At 44.7% G+C, this 25097-nt stretch overlaps 3 protein-coding genes across 6 annotated transcripts in view; 1 reads left to right on the plus strand and 2 right to left on the minus strand.

Annotated features, from left to right (window-relative positions):
• Positions 1–134: 134 nt before the first annotated feature.
• Positions 135–5059, minus strand: cenpo (centromere protein O). Its single transcript, XM_038967614.1, has 6 exons — positions 4771–5059; positions 4464–4624; positions 4040–4202; positions 3619–3890; positions 3184–3346; positions 135–512 (listed from the first exon to the last, which is right to left on the minus strand). Exons 1-6 carry the CDS (start codon positions 4787–4789, stop codon positions 403–405), a joined length of 888 nt encoding a protein of 295 aa, XP_038823542.1. The 5' UTR covers positions 4790–5059; the 3' UTR covers positions 135–402.
• A 1509-nt stretch (positions 5060–6568) lies between these two features.
• Positions 6569–24275, plus strand: slc5a6b (solute carrier family 5 member 6). 4 transcript variants are annotated; one of them, XM_038967873.1, is made up of 17 exons: positions 6569–6875; positions 7640–7789; positions 9942–10417; positions 10625–10690; positions 10782–10833; positions 11252–11319; positions 15694–15848; positions 15977–16117; positions 16299–16428; positions 16683–16771; positions 16913–17025; positions 21758–21828; positions 21929–22015; positions 22225–22418; positions 22618–22724; positions 22840–22980; positions 23563–23678. In XM_038967873.1, the coding sequence occupies exons 3-16, from the start codon at positions 10070–10072 to the stop codon at positions 22935–22937; spliced, it is 1719 nt and encodes a 572-aa protein (XP_038823801.1). In that variant the 5' UTR covers positions 6569–6875; positions 7640–7789; positions 9942–10069; the 3' UTR covers positions 22938–22980; positions 23563–23678. The 4 variants fall into 4 exon arrangements, with proteins under 4 accessions (XP_038823801.1, XP_038823798.1, XP_038823800.1 ...); XM_038967870.1 differs by having other exon boundaries at positions 6573–6875; positions 22859–22980; positions 23563–24275; XM_038967872.1 differs by having other exon boundaries at positions 6573–6875; positions 9953–10417; positions 22859–22980; positions 23563–24275.
• Positions 24238–25097, minus strand: part of LOC120023010 (dynein heavy chain 6, axonemal-like) — a 58566-nt gene continuing 57706 nt past the window's right edge. The window contains exons 73-74 of the mRNA XM_038966961.1: positions 24760–24906; positions 24238–24586 (exon numbers count right to left, since the gene is read on the minus strand). Of these exons, the coding sequence (XP_038822889.1) occupies positions 24371–24586; positions 24760–24906 (363 nt within the window). The 3' untranslated portion in view covers positions 24238–24370. The remainder of the gene's footprint in view (positions 24587–24759; positions 24907–25097) is intronic.

Raw genomic sequence — 25097 nt, forward strand, 5'->3', positions numbered from 1 at the left:
ACATGGATTGTGTATGTGTGCCATTCAGAGGTTGAATGTACAAGACAAAAGATTTAAGTGTCTTTGAACGGGGTATGGTAGTAGGTGCCAGGCGCACCAGTCTACCACCCAAAGGACATCCAGCCAAATTGACACAACTGTGAAAAGCACTGGAGTCAATATGGGCCAGCATCCCCGTGGAACGCTTTCGACTCCATGCCCCAACAAATTGAGGCTGTTCTGAGGGCAAAAGGTGGTGTGCAAATCAATATTACTTCCTAATGTTTGGTAAACTCATAACAGACAACTACTAGATAGTGACTGCCAATGAAATGAGTATAAAAAGACATGTTAAATAAATGAAATACATTGACATAAACAACTGTTCAGTCTTGAGCGTATTTACAGCATACTGTGATCAGACTAAGCGATACTGCCAGTCTTCTTCATGGTCACCAAGGCTGTGTGTAATGGAGTCTCCAGGAGTAGGGCTTGGTTCTTCTTCCATTGTGGAGAACTCGCCAGCGCAGTGTCTATACACACACATTAAGGATAAAAACTGACTTGTGCATAGATACAAATAACATCCTCAATCAACACACACACACACACACACACACACACACACACACACACACACACACACACACACACACACACACACACACACACACACACACACACACACACACACGTTCAAAAGTTTGGGGTCACTTAGAAATGTCCTGGTTTTTGAAAGAAAAGTTTTAAAAATTGTCCATTAAAATAACACCAAATTGATCAGAAATACAGTGTACACATTGTAAATGTTGTAAATGTCTATTGTAGCTGGAAACTGCTGATTTTTAATGGAATATCTACATAGGCGTACAGAGGCCCATTATCAGCAACCATCACTCCTGTGTTCCAATGCCACGTTGTGTGAGCTAATCCAAGTTTAGCATTTTAAAAGGCTAATTGATCATTAGAAAAACCCTTTTGCAATTATGTTAGCACAGCTGAAAACTGTTGTTCTGATTAAAGAAGCAATAAAACTGGCCTTCTTTAAACTAGTTGAGTATCTGGCGCATCAGCATTTGTGGGTTCGATTACAGGCTCAAAATGTCCAGAAACAAAGACCTTTCTTCAGAAACTCGTCAGACTATTCTTGTTCTAAGAAATTAAGGCTATTCCATGCGAGAAATTGCAAAGAAACTGAAGATCTCGTACAACGCTGTGTAATACTCCCTTCACAGAACAGCGCAAACTGGCTCTAACCAGAATAGAAAGAAGAGTGGGAGGCCCCGGTGCACAACTGAGGAAGAGGACAAGTACAGTGTCTAGTTTGAGAAACCGACGCCTCACAAGTCCTCAACTGGCAACTTCATTAAATAGTACCTGCAAAACATCAGTCTCAATGTCAACAGTGAATGCTGGCCTTCTAGGCAGACTTCCTCTGTCCAGTGTCTGTGTTATTTTGCCCATCTTAATCTTTAATTTTTATTGGCCAGTCTGAGATATGGCTTTTTCTTTGCAACTATGCCTAGAAAGCCAGCATCCCAGAGTCACCTCTTTACTGTTGACATTGAGACTGGTGTTTTGCAGGTACTATTTAATGAAGCTGCCAGTTGAGGACTTGTGAGGCGTCTGTTTCTGTTTATACACACACACACACACACACACCACACACACACACACACACACACACACACACACACACCTTGACTTTTTCCACATTTTGGTGTTACAGCCTGCGTTTAAAATTGCTTAAATGGAGAACTTTTGTTACTAGCCTACACCCCATAATATCAAAAGTGAAATGATGTTTTTCAAAATGTTCACAAATTATTTAAAAATGAAAAGCTGAAATGTCAATAAGTATTCGACCTCTTTGTTAAGGCAAACTTAAATAAGTTCAGGAGACACATACAAATTGTAAGGTCCCTCAGTCGAGCAGTGAATGTCAAAACATAGAATTAACCACAAAGACCAGGGAGGTTTTCCAATGCCTCGCAAAGAAGGGCACTTATTGGTAGATGAGCATGAAATGTAATATCCATTTGAGCATGGTGAAGTTATTAATTACACTTTAGATGGTATATCAATACACATAGTCACTACAAAGATACAGGCGTCCTTCCTAACTCAGTTACCGGAGAGGAAGGAAACTGCTCAGGGGTTTCACCATGAGGCCAATGGTGACTTTAAAACAGTTAGAGTTTAATGGCTGTGATAGGAGATAACTGAGGGTGGATCAACATTGTAGTTACTCCACAATACTAACCTAACTGAAAGAAAGGAAAAGAAGGATCCTGTACAGAATACAAATATTTCAAAACATGCATCCTGTTCGCAACAAGGCACTAAACTAATACTGCAAAAAATTTGGCAAAGCAATGAACCCTTTGTCCTGAATATAAAGTGTTATGTTTGGGGCAAATCCAATAGAACACAGAGTATAACTCCATATTTTCAAGCATAGTGGTGGCTGGATCATGCTATGGGTATGCTTGTAATCGTTAAGGACTGGGGAGTTTTTCAGGATAAAAAATAAACGTAATGGAGCTAAGTACAGGCTAAATCCTAGAGGAAAACCTGGTTCAGTCTGCTTTCCACCAGACACTGGGAAATGAATTCACCTTTCAGCAGGACAATAACAAAACACAAGGCCAAATCTACACAGGAGTTGCTTGTCATGAAGATAGTGAATGTTCCCGAGCTACAGTTTTGACTTAAATCTACTTGAAAATCTATGGCAAGACCTGAAAAGGTTGTCTAACAATGATCAACAACCAATATGACAGAGCTTGAAGAATAATGGACAACTTTGTCATAATGGGGTATAGTGTGTATATGGGTGAGATTTTAAAAAATCCATTTCATTTTGAATTCAGGCTAGAACAGAACAAAATGTAGAATAAGTCAAGGGGTATGAATACTTTCTGAAGACGCTGTATATATATATTTTTTTTACATCCTTTAAAACATCCATAGATTAGAAAACATAAGCATTGCTCGGTACGCTCCGGTACGCTCAAAGGTTAATATTATCGACACTCCGGTCACTTCAAGGTTAAAGATGCACTATGCAGAAATCGCTCAGCCATTTCCTGGTTGCAAAAATTCTAAATACATATTGCAACTTTAATATTATCATTGCTCCGGTACACTCATTTACACTGAAAGGTTCATATTATGTATTCAGTTGGTGTTTATGAGTTGTACCTTCAGACTCTATGTTGACCCGGGTGGGCAGGCGCTGTGTGTGGTCGGCATACTGCAGTGTACACAGTGTAGTCTCGGCCTTCTCTCCTGGTATAGTGAACATCAGCACCAGTATAGTACAGAGAGCATTACTTTCCGCCACCTGAACAGAGCTATGGATCTCCTGGAAGCAGACAGAGAACAGGGCAGAAGACTGGTCTAGACATTTTGTATATAATAGGAGCCTTCAGAGCAAACATAACGTAGTCATCTGACATACTGTGTACAGCTATCACAACAAAGGTTTCTGGTACTATGTTCTTACACCTCTCTTTACTTTGAGCAGACAATAACAGTGTATTTTTAGATCTGCATAAGATGCATAATATATGAAAATGGATTAATATTCAATTTCAGATATCAATGTGGATGACTGGTACACTAATACGCTGGTACCTTGGTGAGGTGTAGCTGCTGCTTGCGGCCAGCGTAGGCATTGAGATACTGGCTGAGGGTGTCCAGGAAATCCCTGATGTCTGTCTGCATGTTGCCCTGCGTAACAAGCCTCTCCAAGGGGATGAACGGAGGGATGTTATGCCGGCAGATCCTCAGGTTAGACCCCAGATCTATCTCCAGGTTATATGTCTCAAGGTAGACGCCTTCGTATGCAGTGGCCAACGAGACACACACTCCTTTACCTTTACGAGTCTGGAGGACATCATACCCACCTGAGAAAGACAACGAAGGGGAAAGAGGCGTGGATGGATGGTTGGTGATATTGTCTAAAGAGTTTCTATACCACACAGACACACACACACACACAGACACACACAGAGAGACAGAGATCGTTGATCATATTTGGGTTATAAGTACCTACCTATAAGATGGTGAGCATGAAGCAGGTCCTTCAGTTGTGTGTGTCTGGCCATCATCAACAGAAGTTGTGAGTTATCTGAGCCATCTTCCAGGTCATCAACATCCTCATTCCTCTCATATGGAACACCTGTTCGGTCCAGTAGAGTTCTCATCTTCTGGAGAGACTAGAAAGAAATACATCATGTTGAACTACTGTAAGCTCTGAGCAGCAGCCTACGACCACACATTGACTTCTCAGATTCACCTGCAACCTGTGTTAACTGTTTGATACTATTTAAAACCAAGGTTATGTACATTTGTAAACATTCTATAACAACACCTCCACCTATTAGTAAGCATCCATTTATTCAGATAATAAATTATAGCTACTGCCAGGTAATGCGACATCAGTATAAGTGATCTCAGAAATGATCTAGCCAGTTTACCGTGTTTGCCTTTATTTCAACTTTTAACTGGTCTCTTTTACTGAGGAGTGCCTGTAGGTTTGCACTCAGCTCTTCCTGGCGACCTCTCTGCCGAAGTTCCTGCTGCTGCAATTCCAAGTTGTTCGCCTCCATTTCCAACATGTTCAAGTGCCCCAAAAGACCTGGGGATATTAAAAAAAAGGTTGGATGATAAATTATAACCAACGAGCATGGTAAATTACACACATTTAAGACCAATCTACTCAAACATGACATTTGTACGAACTCTTGATAATGCAAAAACAGTTATAACGTTATTTGACGTTACCTTTTCTCGCTTCTTCCATTGTGTCCTCTAGTGTAGTTTTGAAAGTTGTCAGCAAAGATTGAACAATGTTTGATACGCGTAAGTGAATGCCAAAATAAAACTAATGACGCGTGCATGGAGTTATTAAGTAAAGAGATATCTAGTAACTCTTAATAACATATGCACATTAGGTCACTTCAATTTGGCGGCTAGATTTCCAACCCGGAAGAAAATCTTCTTATTTTTCAAATTTTTTTCCCTTCTTCTTTTTGCCCGGGCTAGGCCGTCATTGTAAATAAGAATTTGTTCTTAACTGACTTGCCTAGTTAAATAAAGGTTACATTTAAAAAAAATAAAAATAATAATCCTTCTTCTTCTTCTTCTTCTTCTTCTTCTTCTTCTTCGGGATTGGGTTGGGGGATCGCATCCAACTTTTAAGCCGTACACCGTCACCTACTGTACTGGAGGGTGAGTCCAGTCACAGCCTACATACAATACACTAAATTCTCTTCATTAGTCCTGTTCCTATTAAAGAGTGAAATAGAGCCCAAGACACCCCCCCCCCCCCACTACATCACCCAAACCTCAACCCTGACCAGCCTCTCTAACCCGTTCACACAATCTCTCCATATCTACATCATACAGGGCTCCCGAGCGGCGCAGGAGCTTAAGGCACCGCATCTCAATGCTAGTGGCATCACTACAGACCCTGGCTCAATTCCAGGCTGTATCACAAATGGCTGTGATTGGGAGTCCCAAAGGGCGGCACACAATTGGCCCAGTGTCGTCCGATTTAGGTTTTGACCCGGGTAGGCAATGACATTTTTCCCGGAGAAGGTGGACTCTTGCCTTTTGACAGATCCATTTGTGGTTTCAGGCTGGGTGAGAAAGGAGTTGGGTGCAGTTGAATCAGTGAAGGTAACCTGTAACGTTAGTGGACTTGTGATATTTTTTTGTGTTTCTTCTGATCAGAGGGAGCAGGCACTCGGTGAGTCAGAGTCTCTACCAGACAAAGTCATGTTAGGATAAAGCAGTTATCCTTTAGAGCCTTTTGTGCTGAATCCACTGCTCTGTTTCAGGTGCAACATTTATGGTCATGTCATAGCAGTGTGTAGGAAGGAGATTCCAAGATGTGGGAAGTGTGCACGAGGGCATGGGATAGAAGATTGTGTAGTTTTGGTGGATAAAGTTGTGTGTGTCTACTGTAGGGGTTTCCATGTTGCTGTGAGTAGTAGATCTGTGCCAGCACAAAGGGATAGGCCGACGAATGATTCATGCTTCGTAAGGTTGGCTTTTTAGTGTTCATAGCAATGGTTATCAACTGTACCGCAGAAATGGAATGTAGTAAATCACAGAAAATAGATGTTGTGGTGGCAGCTGCAGAGAAGTATTTGGGTATACGAGATTGGACGTCAGAAGAGTTCCAGGGTGTGTTGCGGGGTGGTTTCCCCTCCTCCCAGGCCGTTGGCAAGGTGCAGGAACAGATTGGGTCAATGTAAGGAAATGGGGTAGTGAGTTTTTTCATTAATGTATGTGGCAGCTGCAGAGAAGTACCTGGGTGTATGAGATTTTGCTGCTGAAGATTTATGAGATGTTTTGAGATTTGGTATTGTTTTATAAATGGTGGCATATAGATGTAGCGTTGGTTTGTGATGGAGTTTTCATATTTCCCCCCCCTTTTTATTTTTTTGTATCACAAATGTAACGTGATTGAAATACACACTGCCGTACAGTAGGTGGCGGCATGCACAAACGAAATGTGCGAACATCATGGTACCGAAGAAGAAGTCATCCTCATGTGTAGTTTTTCCCAGATAACTGTCTTTATTAGCTATAGCTTTACAAATATAGCTTGAGTATCAGAAGCTTGAGACAGGCTTTTGATTTCCGCTGATCATCTATGTGGCAATTATCGTCAGATTCAGAGATGATGCCTGGTCTTAAGCAAACCACGTTTTGAGCGCATTAAATTAAGCAATCATTGTCGCCATGGATGATGCAAGACAGACAAATAAAAGTGTTGGATTGGAAGTTGGACTACTCTGCACCACACCGTATCCAAGTAAAGACACAGATAATAAGTGTTGGATTGGAAGTGGAACTACTCTGCACCACACCTTATCCAGGTAAGGGTGTACAGTCAGTGGGTTTATGTCTAATTTGAGCTAAAACCAACTTAATTATCATTTGTTTTATTAAAAAGACAGTAAAAGTTATGGAATTTGTCATTACTGTGACTATTTCATATTTCTAGGTAACAAAAGGGACAGTTGTGCATGTTGTCCTACTGTAAGCGTGAGGCTATATATATTTGGATTTCACCAAACTGGTATGCAGGGTAAAGTTCACAGATGTTGTGCTGTGCTCAGCATGTTATTAGACTTTATCTGTTATCCTGTTACTGCAGTGGGTTAAATCAGGGCCACACAGTGTTTCTTGATAGTCTCAAACAAAAATATACAACTCACACACATGGTTATGAGTGTTAAAAAAGAAGACACCTGTACCATTTCAGATATAGAGTTTAAATGTATTACATTTTGAGTTTGCATTACAATATTACATTCATATATATCACAGAAGCCTGAATTGTAACAAAACCGTTTGACATAGAAACACCAGATTTTCTGCAGTTAAAAAAAATTATGTTGATTAATTATGAAAAATATTTATAATATTCCACCAATGAGGCCACTAGGTAATTTGACTGCAGGAAAGATATACTAAGAAGAATGTGTTGTCTATATTTTGATTCATTATTGTTATTTTTAAAGTCGTTTTGACAACATTGTCAAAGGTCATTGATAATGTTTTCTCTGTCGCCCCCTTGTTTTAACCTTGATGGTCAAATGTATTTTCAGTGGGAGTCATGACATGCGCTTTATCTCAGAATTTCACTCACAGGCACCGAGATATGAAGATGACAAGGGCGATGCAATGGCAGTAATGGAAAATCACTTCTGAACTCTTGTGGGGGCAACTTTGCCTGCTTGTCAAGTCGAGTGTCTTTTCCAGAAGGATGTCTGGACCTGAAGGAGAGGTGAAAGCTTCTTGCATTGACTGTGTGTGTGCTGTATGTCATCTATATCTATTGGCACACAATAACCTAGTTTATCATTATCCCTCAAGAAAACAGAACATGGTTTGGGTATCTAGGTACAGTTGAAGTCGGAAGTTTACATACACTTAGGTTGGAGTCATTAAAACTCTATTTCAACCACTCCACAAATTTCTTGTTAACAAACTATAGTTTAGGCAAGTCATTTAGGACATCTACTTTGTGCATGACACAAAGTCATTTTTCCAACAATTGTTTACAGACAGATTATTTCACTTATAACTCACTGTATCACAATTCCAGTGGGTCAGAAGTTGACATAAGTTAAGTTGACTGTGCCTTTAAACAGCTTGGAAAATTCCAGAAAATTATGTCATGGCTTTAGAAGCTTCTGATAGAATAATTGACATCGTTTGAGTCAATTGGAGGTGTACCTGTGGATGTATTTCAAGACCTACCTTCAAACTCAGTGCCTCTTTGCTTGGACATCATGGGAAAATGAAAAGAAATCAGCCAAGACCTCAGAATTTTTTTTGCAGACCTCCACAAGTCTGGTTCATCCTTGGGAGCAATTTCCAAACGCCTGAAGGTACCACGTTCATCTGTACCTTCAGATGTACGCAAGTATAAACACCATGGGACCATGCAGCCGTCATACCGCTCAGGAAGGAGATGCGTTCTGTCTCCTAGAGATGAACGTTCTTTGGTGCGAAAAGTGCAAATCAATCACAGAACATCAGCAAAGGACCTTGTGAAGATGCTGGAAGAAACAGGTACAAAAGTATCTATATCCACAGTAAAACGAGTCCTATACCAACATAACCTGAAAGGCCGCTCAGCAAGCCACTGCTCCAAAACCGTCATAAAAAAGCCAGAATACGGTTTGCAACTGCACAAAGATCATACTTTTTGGAGAAATGTCCTCTGGTCTGATGAAACAAAAATAGAACTGTTTGGCCAATATGACCATCGTTATGTTTGGAGGAAAAAGGGGGTGTCACGAATCCCGTTTCCTGAGTCTGTTTTTTGCCTGTGTTCTGTCCTGGAGTGTTTTTTCCGGCGTCCTGGAACGCACCCTGTCTGGTTGCCGGGCAATTGTAGCCAGTTGGGAGAGTTCTGATTACCCGCACCTGTATCCCATCAGCTATCTGCACACCTGGTCCTGATCATCATCTCTCCTCTTCTTAAGCCCGGACCTGACATCCATTCCCTGCCGGATCGTTAGCCATGAACACCATTCACCCGGAACCCATATCCCATCCCTGTCTGCTCGTCGCCAGTTTTTGTTTATCCCTTGGATCTGCCTATCCACTCCCATCAACACACCTCCGCTGCCCGCTCCGCCACCTGGAACTATCTACCTCCATGTTCTCATTTATTAATAAATACTCACCATCTTCATACTCACCTTGTCCTGGTCTGCTTCTGGGTCCAATTTTGGTAAACCCTGACAGGGGGAGGCTTGCAAGCCGAAGAACACCATCCCAACCGTGAAGCACGATGGTGGCAGCATCATGTTGTGGGGGTGCTTTGCTGCAGGAGGGACTGGTGCACTTCACAAAATAGATGGCATCATGATGATGGAAAATGACGTGGCTATATTGAAGCAACATCTCAAGACATCAGTCAGGAAGTTAAAGCTTGGTCGCAAATGGGTCTTCAAAATGGACAATGACCCCAAGCATACTTCCAAAGTTGTGGCAAAATGGTTTAAGGACAACAAAGTCAAGGTATTGGAGTGGCCATCACATTCACCCAACTTATTGTGGTAAGCTTGTGGAAGGCTACCCGAAACGTTTGACCCAAGTTAATCAATTTAAAGGCAATGCTACAAAATATGTAAACTTCTGACCCACTGGAAATGTGATGTAAGAAATAAAAGCTGAAATAAATCATTTTCTCTACTATTATTCTGACATTTCACATTCTTAAAATAAGGTGGTGATCCTAACTGACCTAAGACAGGGAATTTTTACTAGGATTAAATGTCAGGAATTGTGAAAAACTTTTAAATGTGTTTGACTAAGGTGTATGTAAACTTCCGACTACAGCTGTAGGTAGCTACCAATAAAGGCTTCGTTACGAGTTAATCAACAACCCCCCCCCCCCCCCCCCCCCCCATATTTAATTCTAGTGTGTCTGAAGTCTCTTCAAGGCTCTTGGGATCTCCTTACGGATGGGTGTGGACACCCTTATGGATGAGCCCCTCCACCTCCATCCCATTCAGCCATAGTAGCCATATCCTGATTCCTGGCAGCAAGTATGGATGCTTTGGCACAAATGCACTTCACCACTATCGACTATGTCATATTTGCCCTTTTGTTGGCGTCGTCCATGGGCATAGGGCTGTACTATGCCCTGTCAGGGGGTCGGCAGCGCACCACTCAGGAGTTCCTGCTGGCGGACCGGAGCATGAGCTGCCTCCCTGTGTCTCTGTCACTAATCGCTACATTTCAATCAGCGGTGGCTATAGTGGGCGTGCCAGCGGAGATCTATACCCATGGCACTCAGTACTGGTTCATAGGCTGTGCTTACATCCTGGGGCTATTCATTCCAGCACACATTTTCATTCCTGTGTTCTACAGGCTGCATCTTACCAGCGTTTACCAGGTATGTATTCTAGGCTATTCTCTCTGCAAGCTTAGCTCTAGATGGAGAGAAATGTTTGGAATGAGAATATGTACGCTAATACCAGTTGAAATGTATAGGCCTAGCTGTTAAACCCTGCTTGTTTCTATAGTTTTGGTTTCTGTCAGGGAAGTAAGTGCTGAAAATACTGCTGTGTATATCACTTAGTGATGGTATTTTTCTTTTCAGTATCTGGAACTGCGGTTCAGCAAACCAGTGCGTATCTGTGGAACAGTTACCTTCATCTTTCAGACGGTAAGGTCCATACCAGATGCAATAGACCAAAACAAGGAGAAGATTGTTGATGATCAGTTTTTCCTCTGATGACTACTGCTATCTCTTGCAGGTCATATATATGGCTGTTTGTGTATACACTCCAGCCCTAGCACTCAATGCAGGTCAGTAACTCAGGCTGTTTGTGTGTACACAGGTCAGTAACTCAGGCACTTTTATGCTTTCAGGATTTACAGACAGTGATGAGACTTTATGGGCGGTTTATGGTCGGTTTCCCAAACAAAGATTAAGTAGTACAGGACTAAAAAGCATTCTCAATGGACATTCTCTATTAAAATAGCTTTTAGTCCAGGACTACTAGGCTTAATCTGTGTCTGGGAAACTGTCCCTACAGGGTCTAACACTCTTGGGGGGAAAAATAAAGTAATAATAATGTTATTATTATTAATAATATTATTAATAATAATAACACCATTTCAGCTCCAGAAATTCCACTGTGTTTTGTGCCATGAGTAGGTTATTTAGAATTGTGCAACATGTTGGAGTAAAGGTTGCTTCATTTTGTTTCATGCTTCCCCATAGTTACTGGCTTTGATTTATGGGGAGCAGTGCTGGCCACTGGATTGGTGTGTACACTGTATACAACTCTGGTAAGTTGTTCATAGTCATTTTCTGAGTTTGTAATGAAGCTGTTATTACACAATGGTAAAAAAAAATAAAAAAAGGAAATATTACCCATGAAAAGCTTTTTGTGCAATGTTGACATTATGAAATGTCATTCCGAAGTAAAATCTTTCTTTAAAATGTTTGATATCACATCAGCCATTATTAGCTTGAAGCCTATCTGTGACACGTTTCAGGAAACTAGACGTATAGACCTATGTCACGCATCACTACTTCACAGGAGAGGCAGTTGAATGTGAACTTTTTTTCTCTACTTTTGGTAGCCTTAACTTCATGTTGGTTCGCAATCATAATATGGACAAAGTTCCAGTGATACTCTGCATTTTCATTGGCAGGTTTTCTTGTCATGGTCCTTAATTTATAAGCATAATTTTTCTCCACACAGATATTATATATGGAATAATCGGGCCATATTGTATAAAAATACTGCTTTGTTTTTAGAATATTGGTTCCGAAATAATATCCTATTGGTGAGCCAACTTGTAAATTCCGAGGGTCTTTTACTTAGTTATAAGGAATTCGTATCACTTTACAAGGTCCCTGTAACACCTAAAGATTTTGCAATTGTTTTAGATGCCATTCCCTCAGGTGTTGCTTTATTATTCAGGAACGTGTCAAGACCTGACCCTCAGAACATACCGACGATTACCCCTGTTTACTCATCAGTAGGGAAAGATTAGTTTTTCCTTTGGTCCAACAACAATAGAGTTTTACAAGCCTTGTTTCAACAGGATGTTGGATCTATACCTTATGTGATGCCTTATTGAAATGGTTTTATTGATAATATCTGTTGGAAAAAAGTTAGGATGTTGCCACACACATACCTACTTATTAACAAAATGAAGTTTTTATTTAATTTTTTATTATTCATAAATATTATCCTGCCAACCACTATATGAAGAAAAACTTCAATTCAAATTGTACCTTTTGTAATGACCACCCAGAAACAGTGTTGCATCTTTTTTAGCTTTGTATTCATGTAAGGAATCTGTAACAAGACATCAGTAGATTTATAATTGAACACATTTATGAAGATTTTCCATTATTATGGAGAGATGTGCTGCTTGGATTCTTTACCTACGATTGAAATAAGTTGAATCAATTTATGTAATTTCATTATTCTTTTGGCCAAATTTCATATTCACAAATGTAAATTTACAAACAAAACATCACATTTTATTACCATGCAAAAAGAAATTGAACTATATTTTAAGACAATTACTCTACTAACAAAAAAGCTGTGAGAATAATAAATGTCTGTATGTCCCTTAAGGTCCTTGTGTAATGTGATACTGTAGCCCGCCCCTAGCCCCGCACCTATCCCAGCCCCGCCCCTATCCCAATTGTCCTTGGTATATTCTTTATATATCCTTGTGTTTCCCCAGGTACTTTTTGTATCGATTTCTTGTTAATAAAAAATATAAAAAATAAATAAGGAAAATAATAATAAGGTTGTTGTCCTTGCACCTAGCGTTGCACATTTTGGGGAATATTCAGAGGTGGAAACTTTCCGTGGGAATTAACGGGAATATATGGGAATAAATGGTAATATATGCAAATTAATATTAATACTATTTAAATGTAGATGTTTTTTTGCATAGGATATATTTACCTTATCATAAGTAGACATAATTGCAAATGATTAAATCCTTTCAATAGAAATGTAAAAAAAAAAAAAGATTTAGTTACGAATTGAACTTTAATTAAATTAGTTGACTCTTCACATGGGATGATTTCACTGAACAACAAAAGAAAGGGAATATTGAATGATCCCCAATGATCCATCGCGTCTCCCAAAAACTTTTTCAACATACATCTGTAAATGATGTAAACTAAAGCTTTGGTTGTCTGCCTCTCAGGCTTCCATGTCTTCACCCTGGAACTCCTCAATGTCCACCTCTTGAACATCAGCCTCATCTTCACTGTCACTTTCCAACCTTGTTGAGGATGGCTCGTTGTAAGGCTCAAAAAGCCAAAAATTTGCCCGGATGGCCACCAATTTTTCAACCCTTGTATTGGTCAGCCTGTTGCGTGCTTTGGTGTGTGTGTTCCCAAATAAGGACCAGTTGCACTCTGAGGCGGCTGATGTTGGTGGGATTTGGAGGATGATGGAGGCAACAGGGGAAAGAGCCTCCACAAAGTCCCTTCCACCAGGTGGCTGATGAGATATGTTGGTACGACTGCCATATTGCATCTCCATCCCAAAGCCCTTGCTTGGAAGTGTACTTTGCCAGACTGGCAAGAACCTTGACCTCATCCAGGCCAAGGTGGCAAGATACGGTAGTGATGACACCATAGGCCTTGCTGATCTCTGCACCAGACAGGATGCTCTTGCCAGCATACTTGGGGTCCAACATGTACGCTGCAGCGTGTATGGGCTTCAGGCAGAAGTCTTCACGCTTTTTGATGTATTTCAGAACTGCAGTTTCCTCCGCTTGGAGCAACAGTGAAGTGGGCAGGGCAGTACGGATTTCTTCTTACATCTGCAAGCAGAGTCTGAACATCAGACAGGATGGCATTGTCTCCATCAATCCGTGCAATGGCTACTGCTGTAGGTTTCAGGAGTTTCAGGCTGCTTACCACTCTTCTTGATGGGGGTGTCCATATCGGCAGACTGTGATATGGCCATTTCTTGGAGAGACTCCTTCCCCTACAGGAGACTGTCAAACATGATGACAACACCACCCCAACGGGTGTTGCTGGGCAGCTTCAATGTGGTGCTCTTATTCTTCTCAATTTGCTTGGTGAGGTAGATTGCTGCTGTAACTTAATGACCCCTCACATACCTAACCATTTCCTTGGCTCTTGTAGAGTGTATCCATTGTTTTCAGTGCCATGATGTCCTTGAGGAGCAGATTCAATGCATGAGCAGCACAGCCAATGGGTGTGATGTGAGGGTAGGACTCCTCCACTTTAGACCAAGCAGCCTTCATGTTCGCAGCATTGTCTGTTACCAGTGCAAATACCTTCTGTGTTCCAAGGTCATTGATGACTACCTTCAGCTCATCTGCAATGTAGAGACCGGTGTGTCTGTTGTCCCTTGTGTCTGTGCTCTTGTAGAATACTGGTTGAGGGATGGAGATGATGTAGTTAATTATTCTTTGCCCACTAACATTCGACCACCCATCAGAGATGCTTGCAATACAGTCTGCTTTCTCTATGATTTGCTTGACCTTCACTTGAACTCTGTTGAACTCTGCATCTGCATTTTCCTGTAAAGATTAGAAAAAGATGAGTAAAAAAATAAAATAATACAATTCCATGTACTAATAAATAGTTAAGCAGTTAGATGAAACAACTCCTTTGTAAGATAAATGTTTTAACATGAAACATTGTCACGCCCTGACCTTAGATATCTCTGTTTTTCTATATATTTTGGTTAGGTCAGGGTGTGACTAGGGTGGGTACACTAGTTTTGTATGTCTAGGGTTTTTGTACGTCTAGGGGTGTTGTATGTCTAGGGGTTTTGTATGTCTAGGGGTTTTGTATGTCTATGTTGGCCTGATATGGTTCCCAATCAGAGACAGCTGTTTATCGTTGTCTCTGATTGGGGATCATATTTAGGTAGCCATTTTCCTCGTTTGTGTTGTGGGATCTTGTCTACAGTAAGTTGCCTTTGTGCACTCCAGTAGCTTCACGTTTCGTTTGTTCTTTATTGTTTTGTTTAGTGAGTTTCTCTTTATTAAAATTATGTGGAACTCTATGTACGCTGCGCCTTGGTCTCATCATTATGACGAGCGTGACAAACATGCATGGAAACAGGTGAATTAACACTCCTCAGTTAGCGGGCTCAAGCAAGCTAAAACCCACATGGTTGCAAAAGTTAGAAATTATTTAAACACACTTTGCTGTTGGCTACTATTTACTAGTTAACAAAAAAATCACGTTTGTCATATAAGATATATTCACCCCACCCAGTATTGTAATCAAAACTTACCAGAAAGCATGTAGTCCTTGGCTCAGACAGTGTAGTAGTGTGGGCTCAATAGCATCTCATTAGTGTGCAAGATCTTGAGAATCAGCTATACATGTGATGGAAGAATGCACTGCACATGTGATGGAAGAACGCACTGTGCGTGCAGAGGGTTGCAATTCCATTGAATTGGGGATAGTTTAACCAAAATATGCCACAAGACCTATAATTGCCTAACTGTAGTGTATTGTTCCCTAACTGTAGTGTATGATATACCATTTTCTATTTGACTCTCAACTTTTATCCAATGTAAAAAAAAAAAAAAAACTATTTCAAATTTTGCAACATAAGACCGAATCGAGACGGTCGGTCACATATGATAGTAGGCTCTGTGATTGGGTCTCTGTGTTGTGCCTGGTCCTGACAGGGAGGCCTGAAGGCAGTAATCTGGACAGATGTCTTCCAGACCATAGTGATGTTTGCTGGCCAGCTAGCGGTCATCGTGGTGGGGGTCCAGCAGACTGGGGGGGTGGCAGAGGTCTGGAGGAAGGTCTCAGAGGGGAACCGCATCTCCGGCATAGAGTGAGTGGGACTGGTCACTATATTCACGTATTCAGTTTAAAGTTGATTTTTGAGGACATCTTAAATCCCATGTTCCAGTTCTAATATTCCAATTAGATGTTCCCCCTCTTTACATGTCTGCTCTCCAGCCTGAACCCTGACCCTACAGTGGAGTACACGTTCTGGACCCTGGGAGTGGGGGGGGTCTTCCTGATGTTGTCTCTGTACGGGGTCAACCAGGCCCAGGTCCAGAGATACCTCAGCGCCAAGACCGAGAGGGACGCCATCATGTAAGACCACAGAGATACATCAGTTAGAGATTGAGAGACAGATAAGGCGCATGTATTGTGTTCTAGATCTTATTATACTATTACCATGTTATTAGCACTTTATTTTAAGCATGCAAGTTATGTTAGAATAAGTGTTATTTTCCTGCTCTGGTGGATTGTGATTCCTCTATGTTTTCTGCAGGTCTTGCTACATGGTGTTTCCCTCTCTACAGTTAGCTCTAGCTCTGAGCTGTGTCATGGGGCTTGTCATGTTTGCACGCTACTGTGGGGAGGATCATTTCCACAATCTAGGTGTCTTATCAAAAAATGAGGTGTGTGTGTTAGTTATTATGGTAATCTGGAGTGCATCATTACAGTATTATAGTATTATAGTTTGTGGATGAAGTAATATGCCACTTAGCAGTCAGCAGCAGATGCTTTTATCCAAAATGACCTGCAGTACAGTGAGTGCATACCTTTTGTATTATGTATATGATCCCCAGTGGGAATTGAACCAACAACCCTGGTGTTGCTATTGCCATACTCTAACCGACAGTACACCAACCAGTATGTGCTCTCTTCACAGATGGTGTTGTACTTTGTGATGGACATGCTGCAGGGTCTACCTGGCCTGTCTGGACTGTTTATCTCCTGCCTGTTTAGTGCAGCTCTCAGGTATATCAATATTTCTAACACCCTTTTTCCAACAGATGACAGGCTTTACAGTAACCCAGCCTAGACCTCCAGGACAAGCAGAAGCACAGTATCAGAGGGGTGGTTTGGTGTTGTGACTCAGTTTCATGTCTGTCTCCACAGCACCATTTCATCAGCCTTTAACTCTCTGGCCACAGTGACCATGGAGGATCTGATCAAACCACACTGCCCCTCCATGACAGACGCCAGGGCCACCCTGCTCTCCAAGGGACTGGGTACGTTGAGATATCCTGGGCCCTGTCCATAGCCCCTACCCTCTAGGTCCATAGCCCCTACCCTCTAGGTCCTACCCTCTAGGTCCATAGCCCCTACCCTCTAGGTCCATAGCCCCTACCCTCTAGGTCCATAGCCCCTACCCTCTAGGTCCATAGCCCCTACCCTCTAACCTACCCTCTAGGTCCATAGCCCCTACCCTCTAGGTCCATAACCCCTACCCTCTAGGTCCATAGCCCCTACCCTCTAGGTCCTACCCTCTAGGTCCATAGCCCCTACCCTCTAGGTCCATAGCCCCTACCCTCTAGGTCCATAGCACCTACCCTCTAGGTCCATAGCACCTACCCTCTAGGTCCATAGCCCCTACCCTCTAGGTCCATAGCCCCTACCCTCTAGGTCCATAGCCCCTACCCTCTAGGTCCATAGCCCCTACCCTCTAGGTCCATAGCCCCTACCCTCTAGGTCCATAGCCCCTACCCTCTAGGTCCATAGTCCCTACCCTCTAGGTCCTACCCTCTAGGTCCATAGCACCTACCCTCTAGGTCCATAGCCCCTACCCTCTAGGTCCTACCCTCTAGGTCCATAGCCCCTACCCTCTAGGTCCTAGCCCCTACCCTCTAGGTTCATAGCCCCTACCCTCTAGGTCCATAGCCCCTACCCTCTAGGTCCATAGCCCCTACCCTCTAGGTCCATAGTCCCTACCCTCTAGGTCCTACCCTCTAGGTCCATAGCACCTACCCTCTAGGTCCATAGCCCCTAACCTCTAGGTCCTACCCTCTAGGTCCATAGCCCCTACCCTCTAGGTCCATAGCCCCTACCCTCTAGGTCCTACCCTCTAGGTCCATAGCACCTACCCTCTAGGTCCATAGCCCCTACCCTCTAGGTCCTACCCTCTAGGTCCATAGCCCCTGCCCTCTAACCTACCCTCTAGGTCCATAGCCCCTACCCTCTAGGTCCATAGCCCCTACCCTCTAGGTCCATAGCCCCTACCCTCTAGCCCCTACCCTCTACCCTCTAGTCCCTACCCTCTAGGTCCATAGCCCCTACCCTCTAGGTCCTACCCTCTAGGTCCATAGCCCCTACCCTCTAGGTCCATAGCCCCTACCCTCTAGGTCCATAGCCCCTACCCTCTAACCTACCCTCTAGGTCCATAGCCCCTACCCTCTAGGTCCATAGCCCCTACCCTCTAGGTCCATAGCCCCTACCCTCCAGGTCCATAGCCCCTACCCTCTAGGTCCTACCCTCTAGGTCCATAGCCCCTACCCTCTAGGTCCATAGCCCCTACCCTCTAGGTCCATAGCACCTACCCTCTAGGTCCATAGCACCTACCCTCTAGGTCCATAGCCCCTACCCTCTAGGTCCATAGCCCCTACCCTCTAGGTCCATAGCCCCTACCCTCTAGGTCCATAGCCCCTACCCTCTAGGTCCTACCCTCTAGGTCCATAGCACCTACCCTCTAGGTCCATAGCCCCTACCCTCTAGGTCCATAGCCCCTACCCTCTAACCTACCCTCTAGGTCCATAGCCCCTACCCTCTAGGTCCATAGCCCCTAACCTCTAGGTCCTACCCTCTAGGTCCATAGCCCCTACCCTCTAGGTCCATAGCCCCTACCCTCTAGGTCCTACCCTCTAGGTCCATAGCCCCTACCCTCTAGGTCCATAGCCCCTACCCTCTAGGTCCTACCCTCTAGGTCCATAGCACCTACCCTCTAGGTCCATAGCCCCTACCCTCTAGGTCCATAGCCCCTACCCTCTAGGTCCTACCCTCTAGGTCCATAGCCCCTGCCCTCTAACCTACCCTCTAGGTCCATAGCCCCTACCCTCTAGGTCCATAGCCCCTACCCTCTAGGTCCATAGCCCCTACCCTCTAGGTCCTACCCTCTAGGTCCATAGCCCCTACCCTCTAGGTCCATAGCCCCTACCCTCTACCCTCTAGTCCCTACCCTCTAGGTCCATAGCCCCTACCCTCTAGGTCCTACCCTCTAGGTCCATAGCCCCTACCCTCTAGCCCCTACCCTCTAGGTCCATAGCCCCTACCCTCTAGGTCCATAGCCCCTACCCTCTAGGTCCATAGCACCTACCCTCTAGGTCCATAGCACCTACCCTCTAGGTCCATAGCCCCTACCCTCTAGGTCCATAGCCCCTACCCTCTAGGTCCATAGCCCCTACCCTCTAGGTCCATAGCCCCTACCCTCTAGGTCCATAGCCCCTACCCTCTAGGTCCATAGTCCCTACCCTCTAGGTCCTACCCTCTAGGTCCATAGCCCCTACCCTCTAGGTCCATAGCCCCTACCCTCTAGGTCCTACCCTCTAGGTCCATAGCCCCTACCCTCTAGGTCCTAGCCCCTACCCTCTAGGTCCATAGCCCCTACCCTCTAGGTCCATAGCCCCTACCCTCTAGGTCCATAGCCCCTACCCTCTAGGTCCATAGCCCCTAACCTCTAGGTCCTACCCTCTAGGTCCATAGCCCCTACCCTCTAGGTCCATAGCCCCTACCCTCTAGGTCCTACCCTCTAGGTCCATAGCACCTACCCTCTAGGTCCATAGCCCCTACCCTCTAGGTCCATAGCCCCTACCCTCTAGGTCCTACCCTCTAGGTCCATAGCCCCTGCCCTCTAACCTACCCTCTAGGTCCATAGCCCCTACCCTCTAGGTCCATAGCCCCTACCCTCTAGGTCCATAGCCCCTACCCTCTAGCCCCTACCCTCTACCCTCTAGTCCCTACCCTCTAGGTCCATAGCCCCTACCCTCTAGGTCCTACCCTCTAGGTCCATAGCCCCTACCCTCTAGGTCCATAGCCCCTACCCTCTAGGTCCATAGCCCCTACCCTCTAACCTACCCTCCAGGTCCATAGCCCCTACCCTCTAGGTCCATAGCCCCTACCCTCTAGGTCCTACCCTCTAGGTCCATAGCCCCTACCCTCTAGGTCCATAGCCCCTACCCTCTAGGTCCATAGCCCCTACCCTCTAGGTCCATAGCACCTACCCTCTAGGTCCATAGCACCTACCCTCTAGGTCCATAGCCCCTACCCTCTAGGTCCATAGCCCCTACCCTCTAGGTCCATAGTCCCTACCCTCTAGGTCCTACCCTCTAGGTCCATAGCACCTACCCTCTAGGTCCATAGCCCCTACCCTCTAGGTCCATAGTCCCTACCCTCTAGGTCCTACCCTCTAGGTCCATAGCCCCTACCCTCTAGGTCCTAGCCCCTACCCTCTAGGTCCATAGCCCCTACCCTCTAGGTCCATAGCCCCTACCCTCTAGGTCCATAGCCCCTACCCTCTAGGTCCATAGCCCCTAACCTCTAGGTCCTACCCTCTAGGTCCATAGCCCCTACCCTCTAGGTCCATAGCCCCTACCCTCTAGGTCCTACCCTCTAGGTCCATAGCCCCTACCCTCTAGGTCCATAGCCCCTACCCTCTAGGTCCTACCCTCTAGGTCCATAGCACCTACCCTCTAGGTCCATAGCCCCTACCCTCTAGGTCCATAGCCCCTACCCTCTAGGTCCTACCCTCTAGGTCCATAGCCCCTGCCCTCTAACCTACCCTCTAGGTCCATAGCCCCTACCCTCTAGGTCCATAGCCCCTACCCTCTAGGTCCATAGCCCCTACCCTCTAGGTCCTACCCTCTAGGTCCATAGCCCCTACCCTCTAGGTCCATAGCCCCTACCCTCTACCCTCTAGTCCCTACCCTCTAGGTCCATAGCCCCTACCCTCTAGGTCCTACCCTCTAGGTCCATAGCCCCTACCCTCTAGGCCCTACCCTCTAGGTCCATAGCCCCTACCCTCTAGGTCCATAGCCCCTACCCTCTAGGTCCATAGCCCCCACCCTCTAGGTCCATAGCCCCTACCCTCTAGGTCCTACCCTCTAGGTCCATAGCCCCTACCCTCTAGGTCCATAGCCCCCACCCTCTAGGTCCATAGCCCCTACCCTCTAGGTCCTACCCTCTAGGTCCATAGCACCTACCCTCTAGGTCCATAGCCCCTACCCTCTAGGTCCTACCCTCTAGGTCCATAGCCCCTACCCTCTAGGTCCATAGCCCCTACCCTCTAGGTCCATAGCCTCTAGCCCCTACCCTCTAGGTCCATAGCCCCTACCCTCTAGGTCCTACTCTCTAGGGCCATAGTCCCTACCCTCTAGGTCCATAGCCCCTACCCTCTAGGTCCATAGCCCCTACCCTCTAGGTCCATAGCACCTACCCTCTAGGTCCATAGCCCCTACCCTCTAGGTCCATAGCCCCTACCCTCTAGGTCCTAGCCCCTACCCTCTAGGTCCATAGCCCCTATCCTCTAGCCCCTACCCTCTACCCTCTAGTCCCTACCCTCTATCCCCTACACTCTAGGTCCATAGCGCCTACCCTCTAGCCCCTACCCTCTAGGTCCATAGCCCCTACCCTCTAGGTCCATAGCCCCTACCCTCTAGGTCCATAGCCCCTACCCTCTAGGTCCATAGCCCCTACGCTCTAGGGCCTAGGGTAGTGGTTGTGTAGATCCGATTAAGTGGATGGGGAGTAGGGGCCAGAGGTTGAGTAGATCAGATCCAGTCTCGGGGTTAGGCCCTAGGAGTTAGGGGCTAAAGGTTGTTTCTGAACGGGCCCTGCTTACTGTTGAGTGCATCTTTTAACTTATTTGTAAGTTCTACATCATGCGTTTCTCACTTTACCTGTGAGAGCATGCTTCTTAACACGATACAGCACTCATCTCATTCTAAAGAGTAACATGTTCTGTTTCTGATCCAGCATGTTCATATGGACTGCTGTGTCTGGCCATGGCCTATCTCACCCACTTGATGACTGATTCCGTTTTGCAGGTAAGCACACAGATGCATCTGCCTCGTCCCTTTGCAAATTTAATTTTCAAATAGTTCATATTAAAATATTCTGACATGTTTGTGTTTATTTTAATTCAAGACTGCTTTCAAAATATTTGGAATGGTTGGTGGTCCTCTTCTGGGCGTCTTCTCTCTCGGGTTGTTCTTTCCTTGGGCTAACTCTACCGTAAGTACTGATGTGTTAATGTGATCCCTGCGAGAATCAAACCTAGTGTCACGCTCTTACCAACTGAACCACACAGGACCCAGTAGAATTCATTACTTTGCCTCTGCTTTTGTTTTGCTAGGCCGGGTTACTGTAAAAACCACTTAGTGAGCACTGCTGGTGTAAATAAGGCTTAATAAATACATTTGATTGATGTACTGTTTCTCCAGGGTGCCCTGGTAGGGTTGGGGTCAGGCCTGGCGATGGCCTTCTGGGTGGGCATCGGGAGCATCGTAACCAGTACCTCTGGAGGTCTTGCTGCTGTGTCTCAGTTCAACTGTACTGCTGTACAACTCTCAGGGAACATCACCACAGCCATGGGGACAGCACTCATCAGTACTGCAATGCCCACCGCTACACACAGGTATGAAACAAAGATCAACAGAACCAATACCGTAACTATTAATCGTAACGGAAATTTGTATTTTTGCGGTCTGTTCATATTTAATTCCCAAACTCCCCGGAGACCAATCAGAAAGTATTTAACTTAGTTTACTCATAGATGCACATTTGTGAATACAATTAGTGATTTTTATAATAACTGTCTTTCAATTTTTCTTTAGCCGACCAATGGGTCTGCAGAGGTTCTACTCCTTGTCCTTCATGTGGTACAGTGCTCTCAACTCCTTCACTGTGGTGATCACAGGGTTGGTTGTTAGCTTTCTCACAGGTACAGATTCATTAACATTTGTCATTTAGCAGTCCAAAGCAAAACATGCATTCAGATCGCTCAAACTTCCACAGATTATCCTACAGGAAGAAGTGAAGTTAATCAAATTTGTTAGCTTTTATCTTTAATTTAAGGACCAATGAAAGCGGAGGAGGTGACCCCAGGCACTCTTTATCCCCTGTTGGGCAACATGCTGTTCTTCGTACCAGATAAACTCAAACAGAAGCTGTGCTGCGTCACCCCACTGGGGCATGGGGTAAGACAACAGAGCACAGGGGCTCAGCACACACACACTTCAGGATTGTATTCATTAGTGCAAACCATAGCAAAACATTTTGCAACAAAAATATGCATTTATTATTGGACACGGTCAGGTAGTCTCCAGGGCTGCATTCAGCAGGGCACAACGTTGTGGAACGTTCGGAAATAAATATGTTATGTAGAACAAACATGTCTCTCTTAAATGTAGAATAAGGAATCAGTTCCATGCAGGACATTTCTGTCGGCAACGTTCCACAATGTTTTCTTCCTGAGCTGATGCATTCCTATAACACACCACTAAAGGGGGCCCTGTCCACATACTCAGGATGGAATTCAATCATTGATTGCCGATAGTAAGATTCCCACAATGCACTTTCAGGAAGTGTGTAAAGCAGCTAATAAATCACACACTTTTGAAAGTGCATTGTGGGAAAACCCACCTTCTTCAATGATTGAACTCTTATATTATGGCTAGCAACACTGTGTGTGAGGGTCATTTTAACAAAGCTATGTGCTATCGTATCAAGGTTACAAAACATTGTCCATTATCTTATCTCAAGGTTTTTTTTGTGTGTAGCCAACCATCCAGGAATGTCCACCTGCTCAACACGAGAGAAATGGCCAGGCCGTCTACACAGAGGAGAGGCAAAGCTTTCTTCTTACCTCCCACACACCTGTTGTGGAACATGAGACAGCGCTGTGATGAACAGACTCTTCCACAACCACGTTATATCACGGTCCTCTGGGCAGTGAAATGGTCCACACACTGTATCATGGTTCTGTTCTGAGGAGATGATGCTCTGAGAGGAGAAGTGTTGTTGGGAGGTATTTTGCTCCAGATTAAGCAAGGCACTACTATGGCTGCACTGGTACTGTACATGTCTAGCGTGCATGACGCCTGAACAAGACCAAAGAAACCTACAGTATTACTAAAATCAACGATAAACCCAAGGCCATGTTAATGTATACTTTTGGAGACAATCAGATTTGAATGGACCATTTGTTTTGCTACAAGGTATGAAATGAAGACATATCAAGGGGCATAACTCCTGAGGAAACACACAGAACTACTTGAGTACTGCTGGTTATCGCTGTGCGCCAGTCAATGAGAAAATAGCTTTCTGTTATTTGTGGAACTGAGTACTTGTTCTTTCAATAATGTGTTCCGGTGGGCGACTTTGTCATGTTGGCCTGGTGTCTCTAAGTAGGTATGGCAACAAAATATCTTCAAACGATACTTGAGACATTTTCATTGCTTCGAAAATGAGAAAATAAACATTTTTAATAGTATTTCAGGTTTCACAGTCCTTACTTTGAAACAGTCTTTATTAGTTGGTAATGAGTTCACTCATAGCTTTAGTGTAAACAGTTAGTATTGAGTTTGTTCATTCATTAGGTTGGCAGAGGAGGGCAGTGCCCCTGAAGACCCAGTGAGTAGGACACACCAAGGTGGGTAGAGACACGGCTGTGATGAAGTTGGTAGAGATGCCTGAGGAGGAGAGGAAGCCTGCCCGCTTGAAGGTACGGTACAGGGGACAGTCATAGAACTGGAGGTCCCCAGGAGACTCTGTAGTAGGCACGGCCACAGCATCCTCAGAGACCTGGCCAACCAAAGACAACAGGGATGTGATATGAGCTCTCACAATAGAAACAGGAAGAAAGTCCAGGACAAATATGCGGACAATGCTACATCCACTGTACGAAGAACGGTGGGTAAGACGCTGAAGTGATATTCAGTGGATTGGATGGTTAAATGAGAAGGTGAGCCCTCTACCTGGCAGGGTAGGAAGTGTATCTCAGGCACAGGGCAGTGTTTGATGTTGTGCTGGAGCTCCTGCAGGGTGTGGGAGACCGGGTCCCAGCTGGCTCCGTCAAGGTACAGCCCATACACCAACACGCCCTCATCTGGTGGAGCTGGGCCCTGGGAGAAAGATGGTGTAACAATTCACACCGTGGATCTAACGTAGAATGTTAGAGGGATAGTTCACCCGGATTACAATGTCAGATGGTTCCTGACCCTGGAAATGGCAGCAGACCATCTGATTAATATTGTCTTTTGGGTGCGCTATCCCTTTAATTGCTACCGACTGTTTCTAGATTGGTATTACTAAG

This window comes from Salvelinus namaycush, chromosome 28 (assembly GCF_016432855.1).
Source record: "Salvelinus namaycush isolate Seneca chromosome 28, SaNama_1.0, whole genome shotgun sequence".
Taxonomy (NCBI): domain Eukaryota; kingdom Metazoa; phylum Chordata; class Actinopteri; order Salmoniformes; family Salmonidae; genus Salvelinus; species Salvelinus namaycush.

What these genes read in the sequence shown, in the direction of transcription:
- cenpo (XM_038967614.1), bottom strand. An exon ending in TCATGCTCACCATCTTATAG is followed by an intron (nt 3,891 to 4,039) that starts GTAGGTACTTAT and finishes TGTCTTTCTCAG; the next exon opens with GTGGGTATGATGTCCTCCAG. An exon ending in GGTCAACATAGAGTCTGAAG is followed by an intron (nt 513 to 3,183) that starts GTACAACTCATA and finishes GTGTGTGTATAG; the next exon opens with ACACTGCGCTGGCGAGTTCT.
- slc5a6b (XM_038967870.1), top strand. Translation starts at nt 10,070, where the DNA reads ATGGATGCTTTGGCACAAATGCACTTCACCACTATCGACTATGTCATA. An exon ending in ACCGAGAGGGACGCCATCAT is followed by an intron (nt 16,118 to 16,298) that starts GTAAGACCACAG and finishes TGTTTTCTGCAG; the next exon opens with GTCTTGCTACATGGTGTTTC. An exon ending in TGACTGATTCCGTTTTGCAG is followed by an intron (nt 21,829 to 21,928) that starts GTAAGCACACAG and finishes TTTTAATTCAAG; the next exon opens with ACTGCTTTCAAAATATTTGG.